Source organism: Sebastes umbrosus, chromosome 5 (genome assembly GCF_015220745.1).
Source record: "Sebastes umbrosus isolate fSebUmb1 chromosome 5, fSebUmb1.pri, whole genome shotgun sequence".
Classification (NCBI taxonomy): Eukaryota; Metazoa; Chordata; class Actinopteri; order Perciformes; family Sebastidae; genus Sebastes; species Sebastes umbrosus.
The window spans coordinates 10,582,743-10,604,386 of NC_051273.1; the positions used below are offsets into that span (position 1 = coordinate 10,582,743).

The 21,644-nt window shown below is 39.4% G+C and overlaps 1 protein-coding gene across 3 annotated transcripts in view; it reads right to left on the reverse strand.

The window, feature by feature from the left end:
• The window catches only part of LOC119488860, a 62,208-nt gene that overhangs the window by 13,038 nt on the left and 27,526 nt on the right, over positions 1-21,644 (reverse strand). For all 3 annotated transcript variants that reach the window (XM_037770821.1, XM_037770819.1, XM_037770820.1), the window contains 24 exons: positions 20,086-20,346; positions 18,509-18,772; positions 17,122-17,382; positions 16,423-16,683; positions 15,785-16,045; positions 15,063-15,332; positions 13,655-13,915; positions 12,724-12,984; positions 11,969-12,232; positions 11,368-11,628; positions 11,011-11,271; positions 9,892-10,152; positions 8,393-8,653; positions 8,049-8,309; positions 6,390-6,647; positions 6,044-6,304; positions 5,105-5,154; positions 4,729-4,939; positions 3,872-4,132; positions 3,284-3,544; positions 2,927-3,187; positions 1,615-1,875; positions 1,127-1,387; positions 776-1,033 (listed from right to left, as the gene is read on the reverse strand). In XM_037770821.1, the coding sequence (XP_037626749.1) occupies positions 776-1,033; positions 1,127-1,387; positions 1,615-1,875; positions 2,927-3,187; positions 3,284-3,544; positions 3,872-4,132; positions 4,729-4,939; positions 5,105-5,154; positions 6,044-6,304; positions 6,390-6,647; positions 8,049-8,309; positions 8,393-8,653; positions 9,892-10,152; positions 11,011-11,271; positions 11,368-11,628; positions 11,969-12,232; positions 12,724-12,984; positions 13,655-13,915; positions 15,063-15,332; positions 15,785-16,045; positions 16,423-16,683; positions 17,122-17,382; positions 18,509-18,772; positions 20,086-20,346 (6,012 nt within the window). The remainder of the gene's footprint in view (positions 1-775; positions 1,034-1,126; positions 1,388-1,614; positions 1,876-2,926; positions 3,188-3,283; positions 3,545-3,871; positions 4,133-4,728; positions 4,940-5,104; positions 5,155-6,043; positions 6,305-6,389; positions 6,648-8,048; positions 8,310-8,392; positions 8,654-9,891; positions 10,153-11,010; positions 11,272-11,367; positions 11,629-11,968; positions 12,233-12,723; positions 12,985-13,654; positions 13,916-15,062; positions 15,333-15,784; positions 16,046-16,422; positions 16,684-17,121; positions 17,383-18,508; positions 18,773-20,085; positions 20,347-21,644) is intronic.

The window sequence follows — 21,644 nt, forward strand, 5'->3', positions numbered from 1 at the left end:
ATGAGCCTTTAGAAATCCTTTCACAAGTCTAAGGTAACTAAAATGTCAAAACGTTTGTCAGGTTCGGTCTATACAAGCAAATATTAAACAACAAATTGTGAAAAGAAAACTGATGGACAAAGATAGTTTTCATCTGACTTAAGTGCGGCCTCCCAGATTCTCCAAAGGGGATTTAACAATTCAGAAGTCCAACAAATCTCTCAAAATTATTTATTAATTCATTCAGATTTTTTAATGTCAGTCTTTTATTTCATCTCTCTTTTTTATTTGGTAAAATGTAATACATCTTCAGTTTTAGTTCTGTAAATATATATCTGTTGGCTTTAACTATGACCTAAAATATTTAAGTTATTAATGACAATTTGTCTAAATATATTCAATAAGATTGATTTTGAAAGGATACAGAGTCAATAAGTAAATGCGAAACAGGACTGATGTTTCATAAAATGTAATCATGTGTTTGTCAATCAATGTTTTGCTCTGTGTTTGAAATTTAAGACTTTGACCTTCAAAAATCTGGGTATTCCACCAACTTAAAACCAGATCCAAAATGGACTTTGAGATGGGAACCTTACATTTAGGCTGCCCCGTTCAGATATTTTGCTGTTAGTTAGACTATAATCAGACTGGCGTCAGAATACAAAATGTATTAGTATTATCACTATATTATTACTTTACTTCTAACAGCAACATCATCCCAGAAATGTCCTATTAGGCTGTCAAATCATAGCACTGAACTGATGGAAAATGGCACCTGTCATACTGAACAACGTACCTGACTGCAGGTTGAGGTAGGCGTGGCTGTTGTCACATTGTCCATCCTGAGCTGTCACTGTCAGGTTGTAGAGCTGGCCGCAATGCATGTTGGGTAGCTGGCAACTGGTTGCGGTGCTGTTACACTGAATCTTTTGACCATCGGGCCCAAAAGCTCGCACCTCGTAGGAGGACACACCCTCTCCCTCTTCCCATGACACAACGCCTGTGTCATTACTGCACACCATCTCTGCTGTTACATTCTGTGGCACGCACGCCACTACAGACAGACGGACAGACAGATATGAATGAAGACAGGTATAAATAGAGCTTTAATATGACATGCAACATGCCTTACACGTGAATATTCTACCTGTGTTGAGCTCCACAGCAGAGCTTTCAGCGCTGCTACACGTCTTATCTGAAGCACTGACAGTGATGGAGTAGTTGTGGCCGCACATCAAGTCATCTAACAGGCATGTTGATTCATTGCTTACGCACACTGACGCATAGCCACCGTTACCCTGGGCAACTGTGGTGTACCACATTGCCCCTTTGCTGGGCTCCCAGGAGACCGCCACTGCGCCAGACTCACAAACCACCCGGGCCTCCACCTGCTGCGGCACACAGGGAACTGCATAGGCACAAAGAGAAATATTAATCTGGCATAATGTTTTAGGAACAAAATAGGTCCAATAATCATCCATTATTAGCAATATCAGTGCTACCAGAGAAAATACAACATTTCCAAATATTAATAGAAAAAGACGGTTAGCATATTTAAATTAGACCAATCTGGAACACAGACGTCCATCATGCTGCCAAGGTCTCAACATGTCAAATCTCTTGGATCATCCTCACCTGCTTGCAGCTGTGTCACGTTACTCCGCGAGACGTTGCACACGCTGTTGACGGCAATCACACTGATGTTGTAGGTGAAGCCACACATGAGGTCTGGGAGGACGCAGGACTGGGAGACTGTCTCGCAGCTAGATTTGTCTTCTTCCACACCGAAAGCTTGGACAATGTAGAAATCGGCCCCTATGCTGGGCTGCCACTCCACAAGGGCCGTGTTGGTAGAGCAGTTCACTACGGACACAACGTCTTCAGGAGGACAAGGCACTGATGGAGGAAAGTGAGAGGAAAGAAAATCATGAAGGAGATTTTTGATTAGTGTCAGTTGACATTTTTTACTTTAAAAACTGAATTTCGGGACCATTTGGATTCAGAGAACTGTTGATGTTGCTTTCATGCTGCAGGTACAGATGAGATGACTTAAGAGCCATTTATAAGACGTCTTTTCTTGAACATTGATTTACCCACCTTTGTATAGTAACTTAACACCAAGCTAAAAAGCATTATTGGCTTGACCTCCTCTGGCTAAAATGTTCAAGTCAGTGTATCTCTGACTTAGGGCTTGGCAATATGATGATATATATCGTCAAAACGATATTAAAATGTCTATCGTATATGTGTTTCGCGATATAGGCTAGGCCTATATCTATTTATTTTTTCTCTATAATTTCACTTAAAATTACTATGTTCATTTTGCATTCAAGTTCTTAAAATGAGAAAATACTTTTCAGTAATTTTCTTTTGACAAGTATTTAATTCACACAAGAATATACAAAAATAGGCTTTACCTTCATATAGATTATTTATTTATTTAATAAAATAAGTTTTTGAGGTTTTTTTTCCCCCCCTGTTTAAACTGACTTTCTCCTGGATTATATGTCACCACACATCCAGAAGTTACTTTTTTTTCCTGTTGCAAAAAGACATTTTAAAAATAAATAGATGATCAAACTGTGTGCATTTAAATTAGGATTTTTACAATCTAATTTTCACCCATATTTTTTTGTTTTATTGATTGTTTTTGACCCATGCTTTAACATTTAACAAAATTCAAAATAAACCCCAACAAATTCAAAAAGATTCTTTGGGGGAAATTTAAAATTTAAAATAATGACCCGTAGCTGCTTTGCACCTGTAACCAAAAATAACAGCGATGTCAAGTGAACACACCCTTACACAGCAGCAAAATGAGAATTTCAGCCACTACAGGTCAGTAAAACTAAGTTTCAGTTAGTGTTAAACTGTATTTGAAATCCTTTCCCCACAACTGTAATTTGAATTTATTGAATTAAGTTTTTTTTTTTTTTTTAAAGCTCACCTGAATCCACCTGCAACGAGGTGCTTGGAGGGCTGCTGCACTCCTCATCAGAGGCCACAGTGGTCACATTATAGGTCTGACCACACTGCAGGTTCTTCAGCTCGCAGTTGGTGAAGTTGGTGTTGCAGGTGGAAACATAGCCGCTCGAGGACCAGGCCGTTGCGGTGTAGATCAGGGCGCCCTTGGCGTAGGACCAGTCCAAGAGGAATGAGTCGGTGAAGCAGTCCAGAACCACTGTGCCAATGTCGGGTGTGCAGGGAACTGAGAGAGGGAGGGAAGAAACAGAGGACTGGAGTCAGTGACACATTCACATCCACTAACATCCAAAAGTGATTCACGTCCATCCAGTTGTTCTACCTGATTTGAACTTTGTAACTGGGCTTGGTAGACTTGAGCAGATGTTATCCTCCGCCACCACCTGGACAGAGTAGTTCTGCCCACAGGTCACGTTGGTCAAGGTGCACATTACGCTTGTACTCTCGCAGAAGGACATGTCTCCATCTGTGCTCCTAGCCATCACTTTGTAGTACAGAGCGCCCTCGCTGGCACTCCAGGAGACGAGAGCCTGATTGTTAGAGCAGTCTATCGCCACATCCACATCAGTGGGAACACAAGGCACTGGAGAAAGGCAGAGGGAGGAGATTGTCGTGAGTTTAATTATCTAATCGTGGAGTTATATGAAGTTTGAGATCATCTAGACAAGCCTTCATTTTAAAGATGTCTGATACCAAATGAACTGAGTACAGAACACAAACAACAGTTAAGACAACAATAAGACAACACCGGGATCATTTTGCAAACAATTATGTACATTTTCTTCCCTTAAAGCCCCTTAAACTCTTGAACAAAAGTATTTATACGCCTTCTGTTTGCAGAATAAAAAAACGCACGGAAGAAGTATAGAGAAAATGGATCAAAGAAGTTTAGAGAATAGAGTTGTCTCACCTGACAGCAGTGTGTCGGCCTCACTGGGGTCAGAGTTACACATCTGGTTCGAGGCGACGACCGTCACCGTGTAGTTCTGTCCACAGTGGACGTTGGGCATGCCGCACCGCGCGCTGTCAGACCAGCAGCTTAGCGTCTGGCCGTCTTCCTGCGTCACCGTGGCGGTGTAGAAGTCTGCCCCGGCCGAGTCGGTCCACGAGACCACGGCGATGTTAGAGAAGCAGTTCATGAAGCTGGAGACGCCAGTGGGTGGGCAGGGCTCTGAGGGAAGGGGGGGAGAACAGACTGACTTTAGATTAAGCAGAAGAGCCCTAGTGTGTGGATATGAGGTCAATATCAGTGCTGCAGAGGATATTTTTGTTGTTGTTTGTTTTTTTCAAGTCTGGTGAGCAATCCACCAATTTGTTTCTGTCTGTTTCTTCCTGTAGGAAAGAGGGTGTTGTAGGTTGTACAGATCTTAAATCCCTCTGAGACAAATTTGTGATTTGGGATATACGAATAAACTTGACAATGGGTCATGAAAGATGCTAAATTGATCACCAATATATAAAAATGTTAACCAATCGCTGACAACTACAGTTTCTCATTAAAATATTTACAAATTTAAGTTTTTGGAAAGTCTAAAAGAACAAGTTGAAAAGAAAACAATAAATAATTAAAATAGATGATTGAATTCAAGGATAGAAGAACAGAGTAAAGTTTTGCATAAATTGTAAACACAGTAACACGGCAGAAAAGTAACAGTTACAATAACAATACATAATATATGTTCCCCTTTTACTTTGGGTCGTCAGAGTCGAACCTTAAGGAAATAGTTTGAGAACTAGTGTTTTAGAGTGAATGGAATATGAATGTACCTGACTGGAGCTTTGAAGGCTGACTGGGGAGGCTTGTGCACACATCGTCCACTGCCTGAACATACAGGTCGTACTCCTGCCCACATTGGAACTCAGAAATGGAGGCCCAGGTGTCGTTGGTGCTGAGCCCAATTTTGTGGCCACTGTCACTCTTTGCCGTCACGATGTAAAACTCAGCAGTGTCGCTGGCGTTCCAGGTCAGCGATCCCACCTTAGAAACAGATAACAATACAGTTTTATTTTCAGTTTATATAGTAATTAATTCATTTGAATAGCCTCTTTCAAAACAAAAGTGCTTCACTGAGCAGAAATGTAGACGGAATAGTTCCTGAGGAGGAACTTTGAGAGAAACATTTAGTAAAAGTAAATTGTTCACCTTCATAGTGCAGTTCAGAGATGATTGCACGTTCTGAGGAATACAGGGTGCTAAAAACAGAAGACAAAAGTTTGGTTGTGATTAGGGCTGCCAATTATGATTATTTTAATTCTCGATTAATCTGCTGATTATTTTCTCGATTTATCATTTGGTTGATAAAATGTCCATCACAATTTCCCAGAGCCCAAGGTGATGTCACCAAATGTGTTGTTTTGTCTTACAAGCAGTTCAAAAAATACAGATAATTAATTTTACAATGATATAAAACATAGAAAAACAGCAAATAATTACTTTTTCCGACATTTGGCATTTTTATGGAGGACCACAAAAGTCACATAAATAGTAATAAAGCATTTAATTGATTAATAACTAATTGTATAATAAAAAATAGCCATTAATAAATTTGTTTACAAACTGATAAATGGACTAAATTAGTAATTCATAATTCAAAAAAGTAATTCATTATTTGACATGTTAATGGGCAATAAAAAGAATTATAAAAATAATTTACAAATTAAATATTAATCCATCAATAAAAAGTTAAAATAATTAATTACTTTGTTATTTAGTCATAGATTAATAAATCAATTTATAAACCAATTTATTTATTTACTAATTTTATTGTACAATTAGTTATTAATCAATAAATGCTTTATTACTATTTACGTGACTCTTGTGGTACTCCATACATTTCAGCTTAAAAAATTACTTAATTGATTTTCAAAATTAAAAATATTTTCTCATTGTATCATTTCAACACTCCTGCCTGATTCTCTCTAACCTTTAATTTCCTAAGTTCATGCAAAGTTTCCTTTTCCCTTCTGTAGTTTGTTTATTCAAGTGTGGCCTATAAAATTTCCCCTCAAAACATCCAGTTTTTCACATAACATTTGGGGGCAGTTTGATTTATCGTTGTGCACGGTACAACAGCTTGCTTACCCATTCGTATTGAAGTGCTGTTGCTCGGCATGCTGCTGCACATATAGTCGTTGGCGATGATGTGAATTGTGTACTGCTCGCCACAGTGCAGGTCGTCCCAGGTGCATTCGGTGGTGTTTGTGGTGCACACGTGGGTGTGGCTGTCCAGTCCCACTGCGATGGCCAGGTAGAAGTCGGCCCCGTCGCTCTCGGCCCAGCGGGCCGAGCCCACGCTGTCCACACACTGTGTAAAGCTCTCTACGTACTGGGGCACGCAGGGACCTGGGGAGAAAGTGTATTGTTGCATCAACATAAACCGACTGCACTGTACAAATCATTAGATAAAAAGCATAAATGAAACACGTACCTGTCTTGAATTCTTCGGACAGGTTCCCATCGCTGTCACATCGATCATCTTGAGCTTTTACAGTGAAGTTAAATAGTTGTCCGCAGGGTAGCTCGACCTCTACCATTGTCCCGTTGGTTTGGAAAGATGTGGTGTATCCCAGGTCTCCTGTGGCTGTCACCACGTAGACTGATGCCCCTTCAGCTGCCACCCAATCCACCATCACCGTGTCATTGTCACATGACCCACTAACTGTGAGGTCAGTTGGCTGGCAGGGCCCTGGTGAAGGACACAATTTTATTTTAGTTCAGGTGTGACCTTTGCTGTTGAATTCCCACTTCTGACATGGTCTAGTCATAATGAAACTTGACCTCACACAAATTGCAACAAAGGCTATTTTACTTGTATCGTACCCCTAAAGGTATCCTCTTTGACATACAAAAAGTGTTACTGAATAATCCAAAAGGTAAATCCTTGAAATTCATAATGGCTGCCATCCGCCCTAGTGACAACAATTATTTCATATTTGAAAGGGTTACAATCAGAGATGGGCAGTATTACTTTTGTGTATTTTGTAACTGGTATTTGACAGGGATGACAGCGAACATGACCAAATCTGGGTAGGACCAGACCAATGATGTGATCATAATACATTCTCATCACTGATGAGATCACTGTATGTTTTCTTTTTTTTCCTTCAAGTAAAATATAAAAACAGCATGGTCAAATCTAGCATGTACAGCAATGTAAGATTGTACGATCACCAAAATATGGCTAGAAAGGCGTTTTTAGTAGGATCTTATTTATGCGATTTTCAAAATTTTCCCTTCATACAATTCCTTAGGACTTTTTTTCTCTCATTCAGTCCATACTGAGGACATAAAATCCATTGAGTTTGTTTTTTGTTGCAATTTGTGTGTGGTTGACCCACATTTTTAGGTAAAATGCTTGGACTAACATGCTTGTTCCAATAATGGTTCAGTGTAGGGCTCCATCTAACAATTATTTTCTTTTGATCTATTAGTCATTTGTTCTGTAAAACATCCTAAAATAGTGAAAACTGCTTATCGTAATTTCCTAAAGCCCAGGTTGTCATACTCAATCTGCTAAAACAAAAGCTGGAACAAGTGAATTTGTTGTATTTTTACTCAAAAGAATTAGTCAATTATTTAAATTGCAGCTGACTTGTCTGGCGTTCGACTTATCGATTAATCATTTTAGCTGCGCTGCAGTGATTATTCACTAAAAACGGATTGTTTAAGGATTGGATAAATTTGGGGGACAGACAGCAACTTAATATACAAAATATGGAAGTATTGATTCTTTAAAGTCTCTATAGAGCCGTTCTAACTTGTGTAACATTTTGGGTATTTTGGTTTCACAGTTTTAAAGCTGATATTGAGTACTGTAGAAACCTTGGAAAACATTAAAATCTGTTTTTCCTTCTTGGTCTTTTGGATGCAAAATGAGAGAAAATGAACAGGGTGTAGAGAAACCTTCTTAAAAAGCAAATTAGAGGAAAAAAAAAGATTGAAATTACATCAATAAAATTTAAAAGTAATAAAAGCAAATTGTAGACTCTAGCATTGACCATATTTTGTTAAACTTATGCACTTATGCAATTAAAAATCCAATCTCTTTTACCTAACTACAGAATTAGTTGATGATAATGAGCTCTACCTGTCTGAATCTCCACAGTGCTGCTGATTTCACTGTAGCACATGTAACTGTATGCAGTTACAGAGAATTGGTAGGTTTCCCCGCAGTACAAGTTGGAGAACTGGCAGGTGGAGTTGGTGGAGTTGCACTGCAGAATCATCCCCATGCTGCAGGTGGCGGTAGCCATGTAGAGCTCCACTCCCTCTCTTTCCTCCCAGTACATGTTGGCCGTTCTCGTCCCACACTGCAGGTCCACTCCAACACGCATAGGTTTACAGGGCCCTGGACAACATGTTCAGTTAAGCATCAGCCTTCCCACTCACTCGACTCCCAACTACTCTGGGATGACATGTTGCTCAACTCACGTGTGCTGAAGGTGACGTTAGTGGGCGTCTCAGTGTGGCAGTGGTTGCTGATGGTCGTGAGGCTGACGTTGTACATCTGACCACACTCCAGCTCAGTCAAGTCACACTGCTGCTCATCGGTCTCACACGAAGCCATGTGGCCATACTCTCCTACGGCAGTCACCATGTAGGAGTTTCCTCCATCAGCCGAGCTCCAGGAGACTTCGGCTGTGTCGTTGTAGCAATCGAAATAAGCTGCCACGTTTTCAGCTGTACAGGGAGCTGGAGACAGAAGGGACAGAAAGACATAAAGGACATGGATGCAATTTTATTCATCACACTTTAAAGCTGCAATGATCTTCAAACATAAAGATAGGCTCTTATTTTGGAAAACATGTCCCAAAATCAAGGTCTTCAAAGTTGAAAAATAATGCGCGCATATTAACACCAGCCCATTGCTTAATAATAAATGCAAGGTTAAAGACAAGTTTTCTGGCTTCAGCTTTCTTTTGATGGAGCATGCTAACTGCTGTTTAAAAGATTGTGTTGTGCTCTTAAGGGTTATTTCCTGAATTCTTGAGGGGTGTAGACATATCCATATCCAATATCAGAATTTAGGCAAATAAAGTTATGTTTACACTGTTTCTCATCAAAAAGCGTCGTGTGTATCCATGACGACACCGTTTTGAATGCATTTCCTTCCTCAAAACATTTGAAAAGCTAATTTTTAGTATTTGAAACCGGCATTATTTATATTTTTGTTTGCTAGCTTGCAATCTTTGTCTGCCCTGCGTTTTGCAAGCATAATGCTACATTTCTTGGAGCATTTCCGCCGTCTGTTCACCAGCTGAATATCCCAAAACTATTCAAAACATTGCTCCATAGCGCTTTTCATTTATTCATTTTTTTCCTTTCCTATCCTATTTATTCATTTTCCTTTATTTCTTGACTTTTTCTGTTACTAATGAGGTATATTATAGATATTTTCTCTGTATTGTTGTATATAATCTTAACTTTATTTATCCATAATTTAGAATATATCTTCAGTGGTCAGCTGTGGTTGCCTGTGTGAGCAGATGGATTTGTTGTGAGTGTTTTTGAGAAAAAATAAAATCCTTTCCCTGTATAGTTATTGTTTTATTCATTATTGACAATCAATAAAAATACATTTTAAGAAAACTCCAAGAGTACCTTTAATATAGACAAACAGTGCTCAGTTGCTGTGGATGGGGCTCTCTGGGTAATTAACTAACTAGAGTGTTGTTGTTTTTTTAAAACATTAACGTCTTTGTTAGTGTTTCTAAACCAAAGTTACAAGTTTTCTACGCAGGAGAAATGCAAGAGACGGGTTGACATTTTTTAACCTAGATATATTTTCATATCATCGAATATTTTCACATGAAATACCTACTGTATCAAACAGATTCACTGTAGTATGATAGTGCAGGTATTTAGGTGTGGCAAAGAGTATTCAGTGTAATATTTTAATAAAATGAAGCCAGTGTGTGAGTACACCATACCTGAGGCCAGCAGGACAGTAGTGGAGCTGCTGCTGTTGAGCATCTCTCCGACGGCGATGACGTTGGTGTAGTAGATGATTCCACAGTGGAGGCCTTCTACGTAACAGAACGTGTCGGCAGTGTAGCAGGACAGAGAGTGGCCGTTGCGTCCGTCGAGACTGGCCTCGTAGCCCACCGCACCATAGCTGGTCTCCCACGACACCATTCCCATGTCGTTGTTACACTGCACGTTGGTCTGCACGTTGTTGGGTGGGCAAGGCTCTGAAGGCAGAGGAAGAGGCAGGTTTAAGGATGCCGACATTATTGGTCACCTATACTGCATAATAAAAAAACAACAAATACGCTACATTATCTATGAATCTTCATATTTTAAATAATCTGAAATGTAAAATTTACATCAACAGCACTAAAAACATGCCAAAAGTGACACATTGGGCCTATTTACATACACTTATTACACAGCTTTGTTGAATACTCGATTCTGATTGGTCAATGTTGGCGTTCTACGGTCTGTTATTTCTTTATAGCAGACCGTTGCTATGTATAACAGACCGTTGCTATGGGCGCAGTTCTTATGTTGGACTCTGGACTCTGGTTTCTGTGTCAAATTATTGATTTCTTAAGTAAGTAGCTGTGTAATAAGCGGGATAATGTACAGCTAGCGGGTGATTTTTGTAAAATAAACCCTTTCAATGCGGCATCGCCCTGTCAGGGTTTATTTCACAACAATGACTGGCTCGCTGTACATTATCCCTTATTTATTTTGTCCTACGGCTTCAACTAACTATTATTTTCCTTATCGATTAATCTGCCGACTATCTTCTCAATTACTTGTTTTGTCCGAACAACACTCCAAAACCCATGGATATTTAGTTTACTCTCATAGAGGACAAGAAAAGCAGAAAATCCTCACAATTGAGAAGTTGGAATAACGGAAAGTTTGGTATTTTTGGTTGATAATTAACTTAAACAAATTGCAAAATAGTTGCAGATTATTTAAAAACTAATCAATTAATTAATAATTTTAAAGTTCTCAACCTCACAATCTGACATCTCCTCAACAGTGACATTATCACACTGCTGCATCTTTTATCAGGTTCTATCAACACGTTTTCTCACCTGTCGAAATCATAACTGATTCTGTCGAGGTGGACACGCCTTTACACACGTGATTGTCTGCTGTGACGCTGATGTTGTACATCTGGCCGCAAACCATGTCGTAAATGGGACAGTAGGTGTCGTTGGTGACGCAGGAGACCATCAGGCCCTGATCTGTTACACCTTCAACTTTGTAGTACTCAGCACCGGCAGTCATGTCCCACAGCACCTGGCCGATCGTCATGCTGTACTGGATGACGACGTGATCCGGGATGCACGGCTCTGGAAGAGAGGAATTCGCTGATGAGTAAATACGACTCATCGTTCTGCAGAGTGAAGTGACGATAATTAAAAGACAGCTTGTGTGCCGTCGCTCACCAGTGACCAGCCATCCTGTCATGTTAGCGTAGCTGCAGCAGGTCCATCCCACAGCTTTCACAGAGACAGAGTAGCTCTGGCCACAAAGCAGCCCTTCCAGATCACAGTTGGTGTTGTTGGTCTCACAGGTGGCGTTGTGGCCCGACTCCGTGGTGGCCATGACCATGTATGACAAAGCTCCTTCACTTGGGTACCACGACACTGCGGCCGTCTGCAAGTAGCAGTCCATCACTGCCTCGATATGTCTCGGCTCACAGGGAACTGATAGGACAGATAAGACAGTTACGATTTTAGTTTGCTTTAACTATATTACTACATTAATAGAACTAGAAAAGAAAGACAAGCTTGTTAATGATGATGAATATACAGCAAGTGTAGTTTATGTTGACAATACATTGTCTAAACCTTTAATTCTAACAGCATTATCAATGTTTCATAATTAACAAATGTGAAAATATTTAGTTTACTGAGGAAATTGGTATTTAGAAATATAATTTTCAAGTATAAACCATTTCCTCTTCAAGCCTTAAAATCTGTTTATAGTCTGATTCTAGCCCCCGACCTTAAAATAGATACACGTCTATCATTTGACTCTCTGTACCTGAAGGTGTCTCAACCTCAGGAGAGGGCGGGCTGTCGCAGTATCCATCAGAGGAGATCACAGAGACGTGGTAGATCTGACCGCAGCCGACTCCTGTCACATTGCAGGAGCCCTCGGTTGTGCCCAGGCAGGTTGTGGTCTGACCGTAACCGTCCTTCACTGTGGCGATGTAGGAGTCGGCTCCTGAGCTCTCAGACCAGGATACGATCAGAGTACTGTCCTCACAGTCCACCACAGAGGAGACGTTTGCAGGGGTGCACGGCACTAGTGAGAAGAGATAAAGAAGATGTGGTGTAGGGCTTTAAGTCCTCTTTTGTCACAAATAGAGTAATAGAAATTATTTTACATCATATATACACTTATTGGTTTTTCTGCCCAGAGTTAGATGAGAAGATCGATACCACCTAAAGACATGAAAGTGGTATCAATCTTCTCATCTAACTCTCCAGCAAGAAAGCAGCAAAAAGCTTATTTCCCAAAATGTCAAACTATTCTTTTAAAGCAAAAATCATTTGATATCACAAAATTTGGGAAAACTTTTACTGTATATCTGCTGTTTTCAACTGGGGGAAAAAAGAACATAGCATGAGCTTACTCCAGATGAAAAGAAACAAATATGAGCATTACCTGCAGAAACTTCATGAACAAAAAAGTAGAAATTAAAAGCATAAGTGTATGTAGCTCTGGGAGACTTCTTTGTAAAAAACGTTTAAGTAATAGTATTTCAGAACTCAGCGGTGAAAGTCGTTACATACCTGTCTTGAATGTCACACTGTCGCTCCGATTGCTCTTGCAGTCCCGGTCCTCTGCCATCACAATAGCTGTGTAATACTGTCCACAGTGCAGACCTGTCAGATAACAATGGTTCTCGTAGGAGCTGCACTCGTCCACGGCACCATCGGTACCCACAGCCCACACTCGGTAAAGCTGTCCTCCCCTGCTGTGTTCCCACGACATGGAGGCCACGTTGTCGCTGCAGCTCAGACTGGCTTCTAGGTTCTGAGGATCGCATGGTGCTAAGGGGGAGAGGTCGATATAGACATGTTTTTATGAAGCTTATGCGTAAATTCAGTCAGGAAGACTAGGGGTCTCATTCATTCTCATTCATTCTGAGTCTCTCTCTCATGGGCTATTAATATGTCAGCTGATTATGAGCGTCTCTCTTTTCAGTGACCAATCAGATCTTGCCATATCTCCCTAAACCAATCACATCGTTGCTGTCAAAAGTTTAAAAACCGTTCTCCTCTATGTTGTTTTCAGTGTCAGTATCAGCACAAACTGATGCGACCCTCCACCGCCCCATCACCTCCAGATTCATCACATCAGAGCAATCCTGCTCCACTTCATTCATCGGATCTGCATCAATCTTCACTACCACCATCACCAGTGTCTAGACCCAGGGGGGAATAATCCTAAATTCAACTACGGCATCACTTCCCCCTTACTATGTCACATTGGGTCTAAATCGCCAAAGACTGTTACTATTCATAAATTTGTGCACTTTGTAATAAATCACCATTCAATTCATACGAGTCTCTCCTGATTGAAATGCATTTGTTCATTCTAATTCAACAAATCCTGAACTCTGCAGCTGTAACTATTTTACTCTCTGATCCCAATTCTTTCCACGATTTCTAAAAAAGTAGTGAGTGTGCATGTGTGTGATTTGTAGAGTATATATCCCACCTGTCTTGAGGATGACCCCTTCGCTCTGTGAGCTGTTGCATGTTCGTCCCTCGGCTATGACGAACAGAATGTACATTTCTCCACACGGCAGATCGCCGATGTCACAGCCGGTGTCCGTCGTGTAGCAGCAGTAGATCCCTCCGTTTATCTGCTCCAGCGTGGCCGTGTACGTTACCGCACCAGGAACGGGCGACCAGGCGATGCTGACCGTGTGATTGTCGCAGCCCACTGACTGATCTATGTTCTCAGGAGGACAGGGAGCTGGGGAAGGAGGAGCGCCGTGAGGTTCAATTTAAAATCAATTTCCTGACTATCACCCTAGTACGGCATAAACCTCGGATCCATACTTATAATACAAAAACAATTGTGAGTGCATCAACTTACAGCCAAGGTACATGGATTAGAAAGAGGTACAAAGGCAACATGGAGCAGCAATTACATTTCACTTGAAAACCCTCATGAGAGCAACATTAGATTGAGAGAATAGATTTTGCCTTTACTGACTGAAAATGTCTAACTTTAGTGATTTTTCCAGACCAGCCATTGCCCCTCAACAGTAGCTAATATGTTCTTAATTTCTACTACTATGTATAGATTATAGATTAGATTATTATTTGAATGTAGCATCTTTCAAATGATTATAATGGCATTAGTTTTACTTTGGGGAAAAATTAGACAATGCAGATCAAAATTGGTGCATGTTGTACCGATTTGATTATGAATTTGGCTAGCATCTGTTTCTTTTAAGGTATTTTTGTTTATTTATATTATTTATTCTCCTTTTTTCTTCCCTTTTCTTTCCTTTTTATTATTATTATTATTATTATTATTATTATTGTTATTATTATTATTATTATTATTATTATTATTATTATAATATTTTTTTTAGACTCCTCTGTATGTGGATGCACATGATGCCATGATTTATAATTATAATTATAATGTTTATACAAAAACTAATTTCAATGTATCATTGATGTAATCATTTCAGGAGGTAAAAAAGGAGGGAAAAGTTGGTCTGGAGAAAAATATTCTTCTATTTATTCATCAAAACATGACATTTCAGATTGAATAAAATATGGCAAATCTGAAACATCATGTTTAAATGAATAAATAAAGCAAATAAGTAAATAGAGCTATACTTTTATACAAAGCAGGTTCTGCATCTCTTCTTTTCCTTGCTGTCGTCTCTATTTGAGCGCAGACCTTTTATTGAAATAATTTTAACAAAGCAAAAGCCATTCATAATATTTTGAGGAAACTGAAAATATAAATTCAAGCCAATCTACACCAACAATGAAGTTGCACGTTGACAAAATCAACAGTTACAGCTCAATACGTCTGTGTTATAAAAGTGACTTTCTGTTTTTAATATTTATTGATGTTTATAGTTGAAATCTTCATTTACCAGTCTCAGTTGTGATAGCATTGCTGGGTGCACTGGAACACTGCTGGTCGCAGGCCTTGATTGTGAAGGTGAGGTTTTGGCTGCACATCAGCGGCGGCAGAGCGCACGTCCCATCTGACGTGGAGTTACACTCAAACATCTGGACATCACCCTGGCTGTCCATCACCATGACGACGTACTTCTCAGCCCCAGCAGACTCATTGTACATCACCCAGGCTGAGTTTGTGAGACAGTCGATCTCCACGTCAGACAGGCGAGGCACGCAGGGAACTGGAAGTAAACAGGAACAGGTCAGAGAATCAGTCATTTTTATTACACATAGTGTGCTTTAAACCCTGTCAGCGAAGTTTATCCCTCTTGACTGTTTTCACTTTGTCATGAACTAAAATCATGTAAAGTTTTAATCTTATCCTAAAATAAATAATCTTTTAAGTATGACAAATATCCTCAAATAATCAGGAGGTGAAAGGACACCCTTCCTGTACACAGAAATGTAAAGTCTTCCTTTTTGTAATGCAAGACAAGCACCTTTCAACAAGGTAATTCACAGTACTGTACATACAACATAAATAAATAAGCACTAAAAGAAACACAAAGCGGAATAAAGACACATAAATAGAAGACAAAGCTAAAAATGAATAAAACAAAAAACTAAAAGAACAATATTTGCATAAAGAAGTGTACATCTGTTCAAGTAAAACTAAAATATTATTGATCCTTGCCTGTCTTGATCATTTGTGTGGAGCTGTCTCCGCCCACACATCCGTCTCGGGACGGTGTGATGGTGACATTGTACTCCATCCCGCACCCCAGCATGGTAAGATCACAGCCACTGTTTGTGCCGCTGCAGTTGTGTTGGCGACCTGTGGCGTCAACCGCCGACACCGTGTGCATGACTCCCGCCATGGTGTTGTTCCAGGTTATAGACACAATGCCGGTGGAACAGTTGACAACCGGGAGGAAGGTCGGGAGAGGACAGGGAGCTGAGAGGAAGAAGAGGAGTAGAGGAGTTGAGGATAAAAGAAGACAGTAAAACTAACCTCATATAAGAAATGGACTGAATATTTTCTTGAAAGGAAATAGGAAAACAGATCATAGAAGTTAAAAAAAATGTAAATATGAATGTCTGTCTGCTGTCACTTGAAAGCATCATGACTCAACTTTGCATGTTTTGCTGGTTTTCTTAAGGTTGAGACAAACTCTTTGTTCTTTTGTCTTTTAAATCGATTGGATAAACTCAAAAATGAACGGTGATCAAGAAACAACTACAGTTCTTTTGTACTTAAAATGATGAGAAGATTTTCACACAGCAGCAACATTCAGATAGCACAGAGAAAAAGTCACCTGGAGCTTTACCCACCTGTAAGGACCTGCTCTGTGGGGCTGTGGGAGCTGTTGCAGGCCTCGTCCTGGGCCACCACTGTAACGTTGTAGGTCAGACCACACTGCATGTTGCGTACCACACAGTGATGCTTAGTCGTCTGGCAGATGCTGACGTGACCTTTGCTGCTCACCACGGAGGTGCGGAACTGAGAAACGTCACCCGTCGACTGCCAGGTAACGTTGAGGACAGCGGACAGACAGTCAAGGTCGGTCTGTACGTTCTGTGGGACACACGGAGCTGAACAGAGAGAGCAAAGGGAGTGGTTAGAGAAAACATCCTGTCACTGTGTGGTCACAGGTTTGATCCATTTGAATCCTTGAGGGAGATAATGAACTGCTAGTCTCTCACTTGTTGTGAGCTGCTTGGATGAACATAGTTGAAGCTTTATTGGTTGCAGCATCTTTCAAATTATTCAGATGTCATAAACAGAATAAGCCAAAGTGTGTAGCAGCACAGTTTATTTTTTGAAACCACCACTAGGGTATTTGACAGGACTAGGGGACGCCAAAGAAGGACATCTTCAAATGTAGTGGCTTTAATGAGGGATGGAGGTATGTGAAACCTGAAGAAGACATGTGAAGAAGATAAGCTAATCACAATTCACACAATTAATATGCATTTTCAAGTGACCATAGATATAACATAACCAAATATGACTTGGGTTTAAATACATACCTGTACGAATCATTTCAACGTCACTCTTGGCTCCAGTGCACTTATCATCAACACCTGCGACGTAGACGTAGTACTTTTGTCCACAGAGCAGACCAGATATCTGGCAGTGGGTGCTGCTGGCGTCACAGGACCACTGGCGGCCTTGTGCATCCTCAGCCACGGCCATGTAGGAGACGGAGCCCTGCGAGGCCTGCCACCACACCGAGATGTTGTTTGATTCACAGGAAGAGTTGATCCTCAGCTGGGTTGGAGGGCAGGGAGCTGGAGGAGTGAAAGATCATTTATATTTCTTTTTAAGAGACAGACACTGACTTCAGAAAATGGCAGAATGATTGCGGCCAAATACTTTAGTTCAGTAATGAACTGAAATTATGTTTTTTACATTATCTTATTGGTATTTGGATTTTTCCTGCTGTCAATTTATTCAGCTTACATGCTGTACAATTAAAAGTTGTTTTACCTGATATACTTAATTTGTAAATTAGTTAGCAATAGAGCTGCAACAATTAATCAATTAAATGATTAATCAATTAATTGATTAATTGCCAACTATTTTAAGAAAAAAAAGTCTAAATTCTCTGATTCCAGCTTCTTAAATGTGATTATTTTCTGGTTTCTTTACTCCTCTGTGACAGTAAACTGAATATCTTTGAGTTGTGGACAAAACGTCATCTTGGGCTTTGGGAAAGACTGATCCGACATTTTTCACAATTTTCTGACATTTTATAGACCAAACAACTAATAGATTAATCAAGAAAATAATCAACAGATTAATCGACAATGAAAATAATTAAGTTAATTGCAGCCCTAGTAACATGCAAGCAGAAGGATAAAGGGATAAATGGTCTAAATAGTTGGGTAGGAAGATAAAAGTAATTTGTAAACAGTTGAAATAGTTAGGTTAAAGAACGGATAAACATATGTAATAATTACATAGAATTAATAGACAAAATTAATAGAAAACTGTTAAAATTGTTAGATAAAAATAATTTATAAACAGCTAACAATTAAGGTTAAAATGATGGATAAACAGTTGGAATAGTAGGTCAAATGTAATGGCTAAATGGTTGAAATAGTTAGCTGAAAGCAATTTATAAACAGTTGAAATAATTAGCTAGAAGTCATTTTAAAAAGCTGAAACATTTTGGTAAAAAAAAATAATGGATGATCAGTTGAAATAATTAGCTGAAAGTAATTTCTGGTAAAAAAAAAAATGATGGCTATACATTGGGAAAAGTAGGCTAAAAGTTATAGAAAAAATAATAGTATAATTAGATAAAAGTAGTTGATATACAGTTGAAATAATTATCTAGATAAAAGCAATGGATAAACTGTTGAGAAGCTGAAAGTATCTGGCAGCCAAACTCTATAAAGTATAAAGAGTTACCAGTGTTGATGCGGAACCAGTCCAGGGCGGGACTGGGGCAGTTCTGTCCCTGTCCACTGACGCTCACCCTGTAGCTCTCCCCACAGCGCAGAGAGCTGATGTTGCAGGAGGAGCCGCTGGTGGAGCAGGTCTGCTGGTGTGCGATGTTAAAGGCGTCAGCCGTGGCGTTGTAGTAGAGGATGCCGCTGCCTGGCGTCCAAGACACCACGGCCGTGTTGATGTCACAGTCCAGGGTGGTCTGCAGACCGCTGTGGGGACAAGGACCTGGACAGAGAGGGGAAAGTAAATACAAAGACAGAGGGTCATGTGAGTATGCATGGTGTAAAGTAAAAATGTGATGTGTAAAATAAAAAATATAATTGAAAACCCTTTCTGTCAAGTGCAGCAGCTTCAGTTGATTTGTAGCTGGAATAAAATGCGTTATGAGAACTCTTTATGCCCCTGACGCTTAAAAAAAGCTCCCCATCAAATATGTCTCTTTAGTAGCACTTAGTGGCAGCAATAAGAAACAACAACAACATACAACCATCGAGTTTTTTTTAAAGTTGCTGTAGTTTATCATAGGTAACGGATAACAAAACAATAAAACAAGAATAAAATAAATCAGGCTGCAAATTTACCTATTGTTGGCAAGTGCATGCACCAAGTACAAATTGTCAGGTAAAGTCATAGATAGAAAACACATTACTTATTACATATTAAGTTCAAAATTGAAAAAAATAAAATCATTGTCTGCAATATAAATGCACAATTAGGAGATTATCTTCATTATTGAAAGCATGTTTTGTTCTCTTGGAGCATATAATAATCAAAATTATACCAAGATCTTTGTTTTTTTGGTTAATTCTCAACAGACACAGTTGTCTTCCGCTCATTACTTTGAATAAAAACAGTATTGGTGTATTGCTAGAAAAATACAAGGATTATAAAGACAACATAAGCCTCTTTCACCATAGGTTCCAATTACAGCAAGTTTAAATCTGTACCCAAGTACCCAGGTAAAATGACCGCCACATGGTTCCATCCTTGAATTGCAAGTCATAACAACGTGTCACCTCTACTGTTTTATATCTATGGGTAAAGTGGCGTCACACCGCTCATACAGTTACAGGAATACATTCTTAGACTGTCATTAGTGTATTTTATTCCTGACAAATGGCCATCAATGCATCACATAGAGCATATTGATGTTAGCTATAGTGGATCATAGACTGATTCACTGTCAACGAAATGTAAAGCCAACTCTGCATCAGGTTTTTTCAAAGTCTGAAGTTCCTTCCACACTGCTACAAAGTTCAGTTTTTTTAGAGACTCAAGTGCATTCTGTAGCTTACGATGAGTAGTTCAGGGTGGCTGGGAATCTGCCTTTTCATAAAGCTTGAGAGTGTACTGGGATGGCAAAGCGGTGACCTCATCTCATACATTCTGGTTATGTTGTTCAAAGAGCCAGTCAAATATTACTGACTGCACCTTTAAGCCCTTCAATTTTGTATCAGAACATACTGTATGGCTGCTTTTGTCACATTGCCGAGACACAAAGCAGCATCTCTGTCACTGATTTGCCTTTGTTTCATTACCTGTGCTGGCGCTGATGGTCTCGCTGACCAAACTGTCGCAGGAGTCGTGGTGCGCCATCACTGTGATGTTGTAGTCCTGCCCGCACGCCAGGTTACTGAAAACACAGTTGGTGTCAGTGCTACTACATTCTTCGCTGTGGCCGAGATTGCCCCGAGCGTAGACGGTGTAAGATATGGCACCACGTGCTGGGTCCCATGTAACCTGGGTGATACCAGACAGGCAGTCCACTAGTGCTGTGAGGTGGGTGGGAACACACGGAGCTGGTGGAGAGAGAGAGAGAGAGGTAAATATGTGCCCCTGAAAGTCCTGACAGTGTGACAGTGAGTCAGCATGCACAATAACAGGACCTGAACCAGACGCAGCTAAATAGAATTCAGCCATCATATTTTATTATTTACACCTTTGGTTTTCGAATTGTGATCAGTCAAAATGTCTTCTGTAAATATTATTATTATATATTTTGAGGCACTTGTGCTTTATTTGAATATTACATTTTATACTACTTCATACTTTCACTACATTTTGAGGCAATCTATTGTATTTTTTTTTTTTTACATCCCTACATTTACCTTTGCAATGTATAGTACGATTATCTTATCGAATAAGAAGTTAATATCAAGTTCTGTTATAGATAAATCCAATTGTGCCTTCAACTAAAATTTTCAATTTCCTTTTGTGGAAGTGTTCTCTGGACTTGCTTAAGCACAATTGTGGAGACATTTTCAAAATCGGTCAAACCGTTTGGCTGAAAAGGGAGTTTTTCTTATCATACTATATCTAGTCTTTGGGCCTTTTTTGCAATAGACTCCATTATATTTTAGGAAAAAAATCACTATTGATAAAAGTGTTGTTTCTCTTAGATATTTGCCCAAAGTATGTCCGTCCCAAATTTCAAGACTTTTGACCAATCAGATCAAATGTTGTGGCATTTTTCCTTATCATACTAAATACAGTCTTTAGGCACAAATGGGTTAAATTACACAAGTTGCTACACCTCCATCACCTACAACATGGAAATGCTGCACAAACATAAATGTATCAGTAATATTATTTCAATAATTCTGTTAATATTAATCTTCATTATACTTCTGTACTTTAACTTAGGCAAAACTTTAAATGCATGGTTTTACCTTTTTATTTTTACTTTATATTATTGCTGCTTTTACCTAAGTAAAGATTTTGAATAATTCTTCAACCACTGTTGAGTTCTTAGTTTTGACAGGCAAGTGAACAAGAGCTTTATAATCACAGTAATTTGCAGAACCTCAACCAAGCTTAGAAAAATATATTTAGTGGCTGTGAGTACAAAACTTTGGAAATGTTGAAATACTACGAAAAATGTACGTGAAACTTTGAAAAAAAAATGTTGTAGGTCATGTCTCTTCACATAAAACGCATGTAGATAGATGAACATTATCCACCTCTGTTGTGCACTCAAAATGCATTTTCACAGCAGAATCTTGCATCATTTACATCTTAGCATGCTAAGCATGCTTCTAAAAGTAATTTTAATTGTCTCTGCTTGTGATTACATGTTTATGTTCCTCTGGTTACAGTC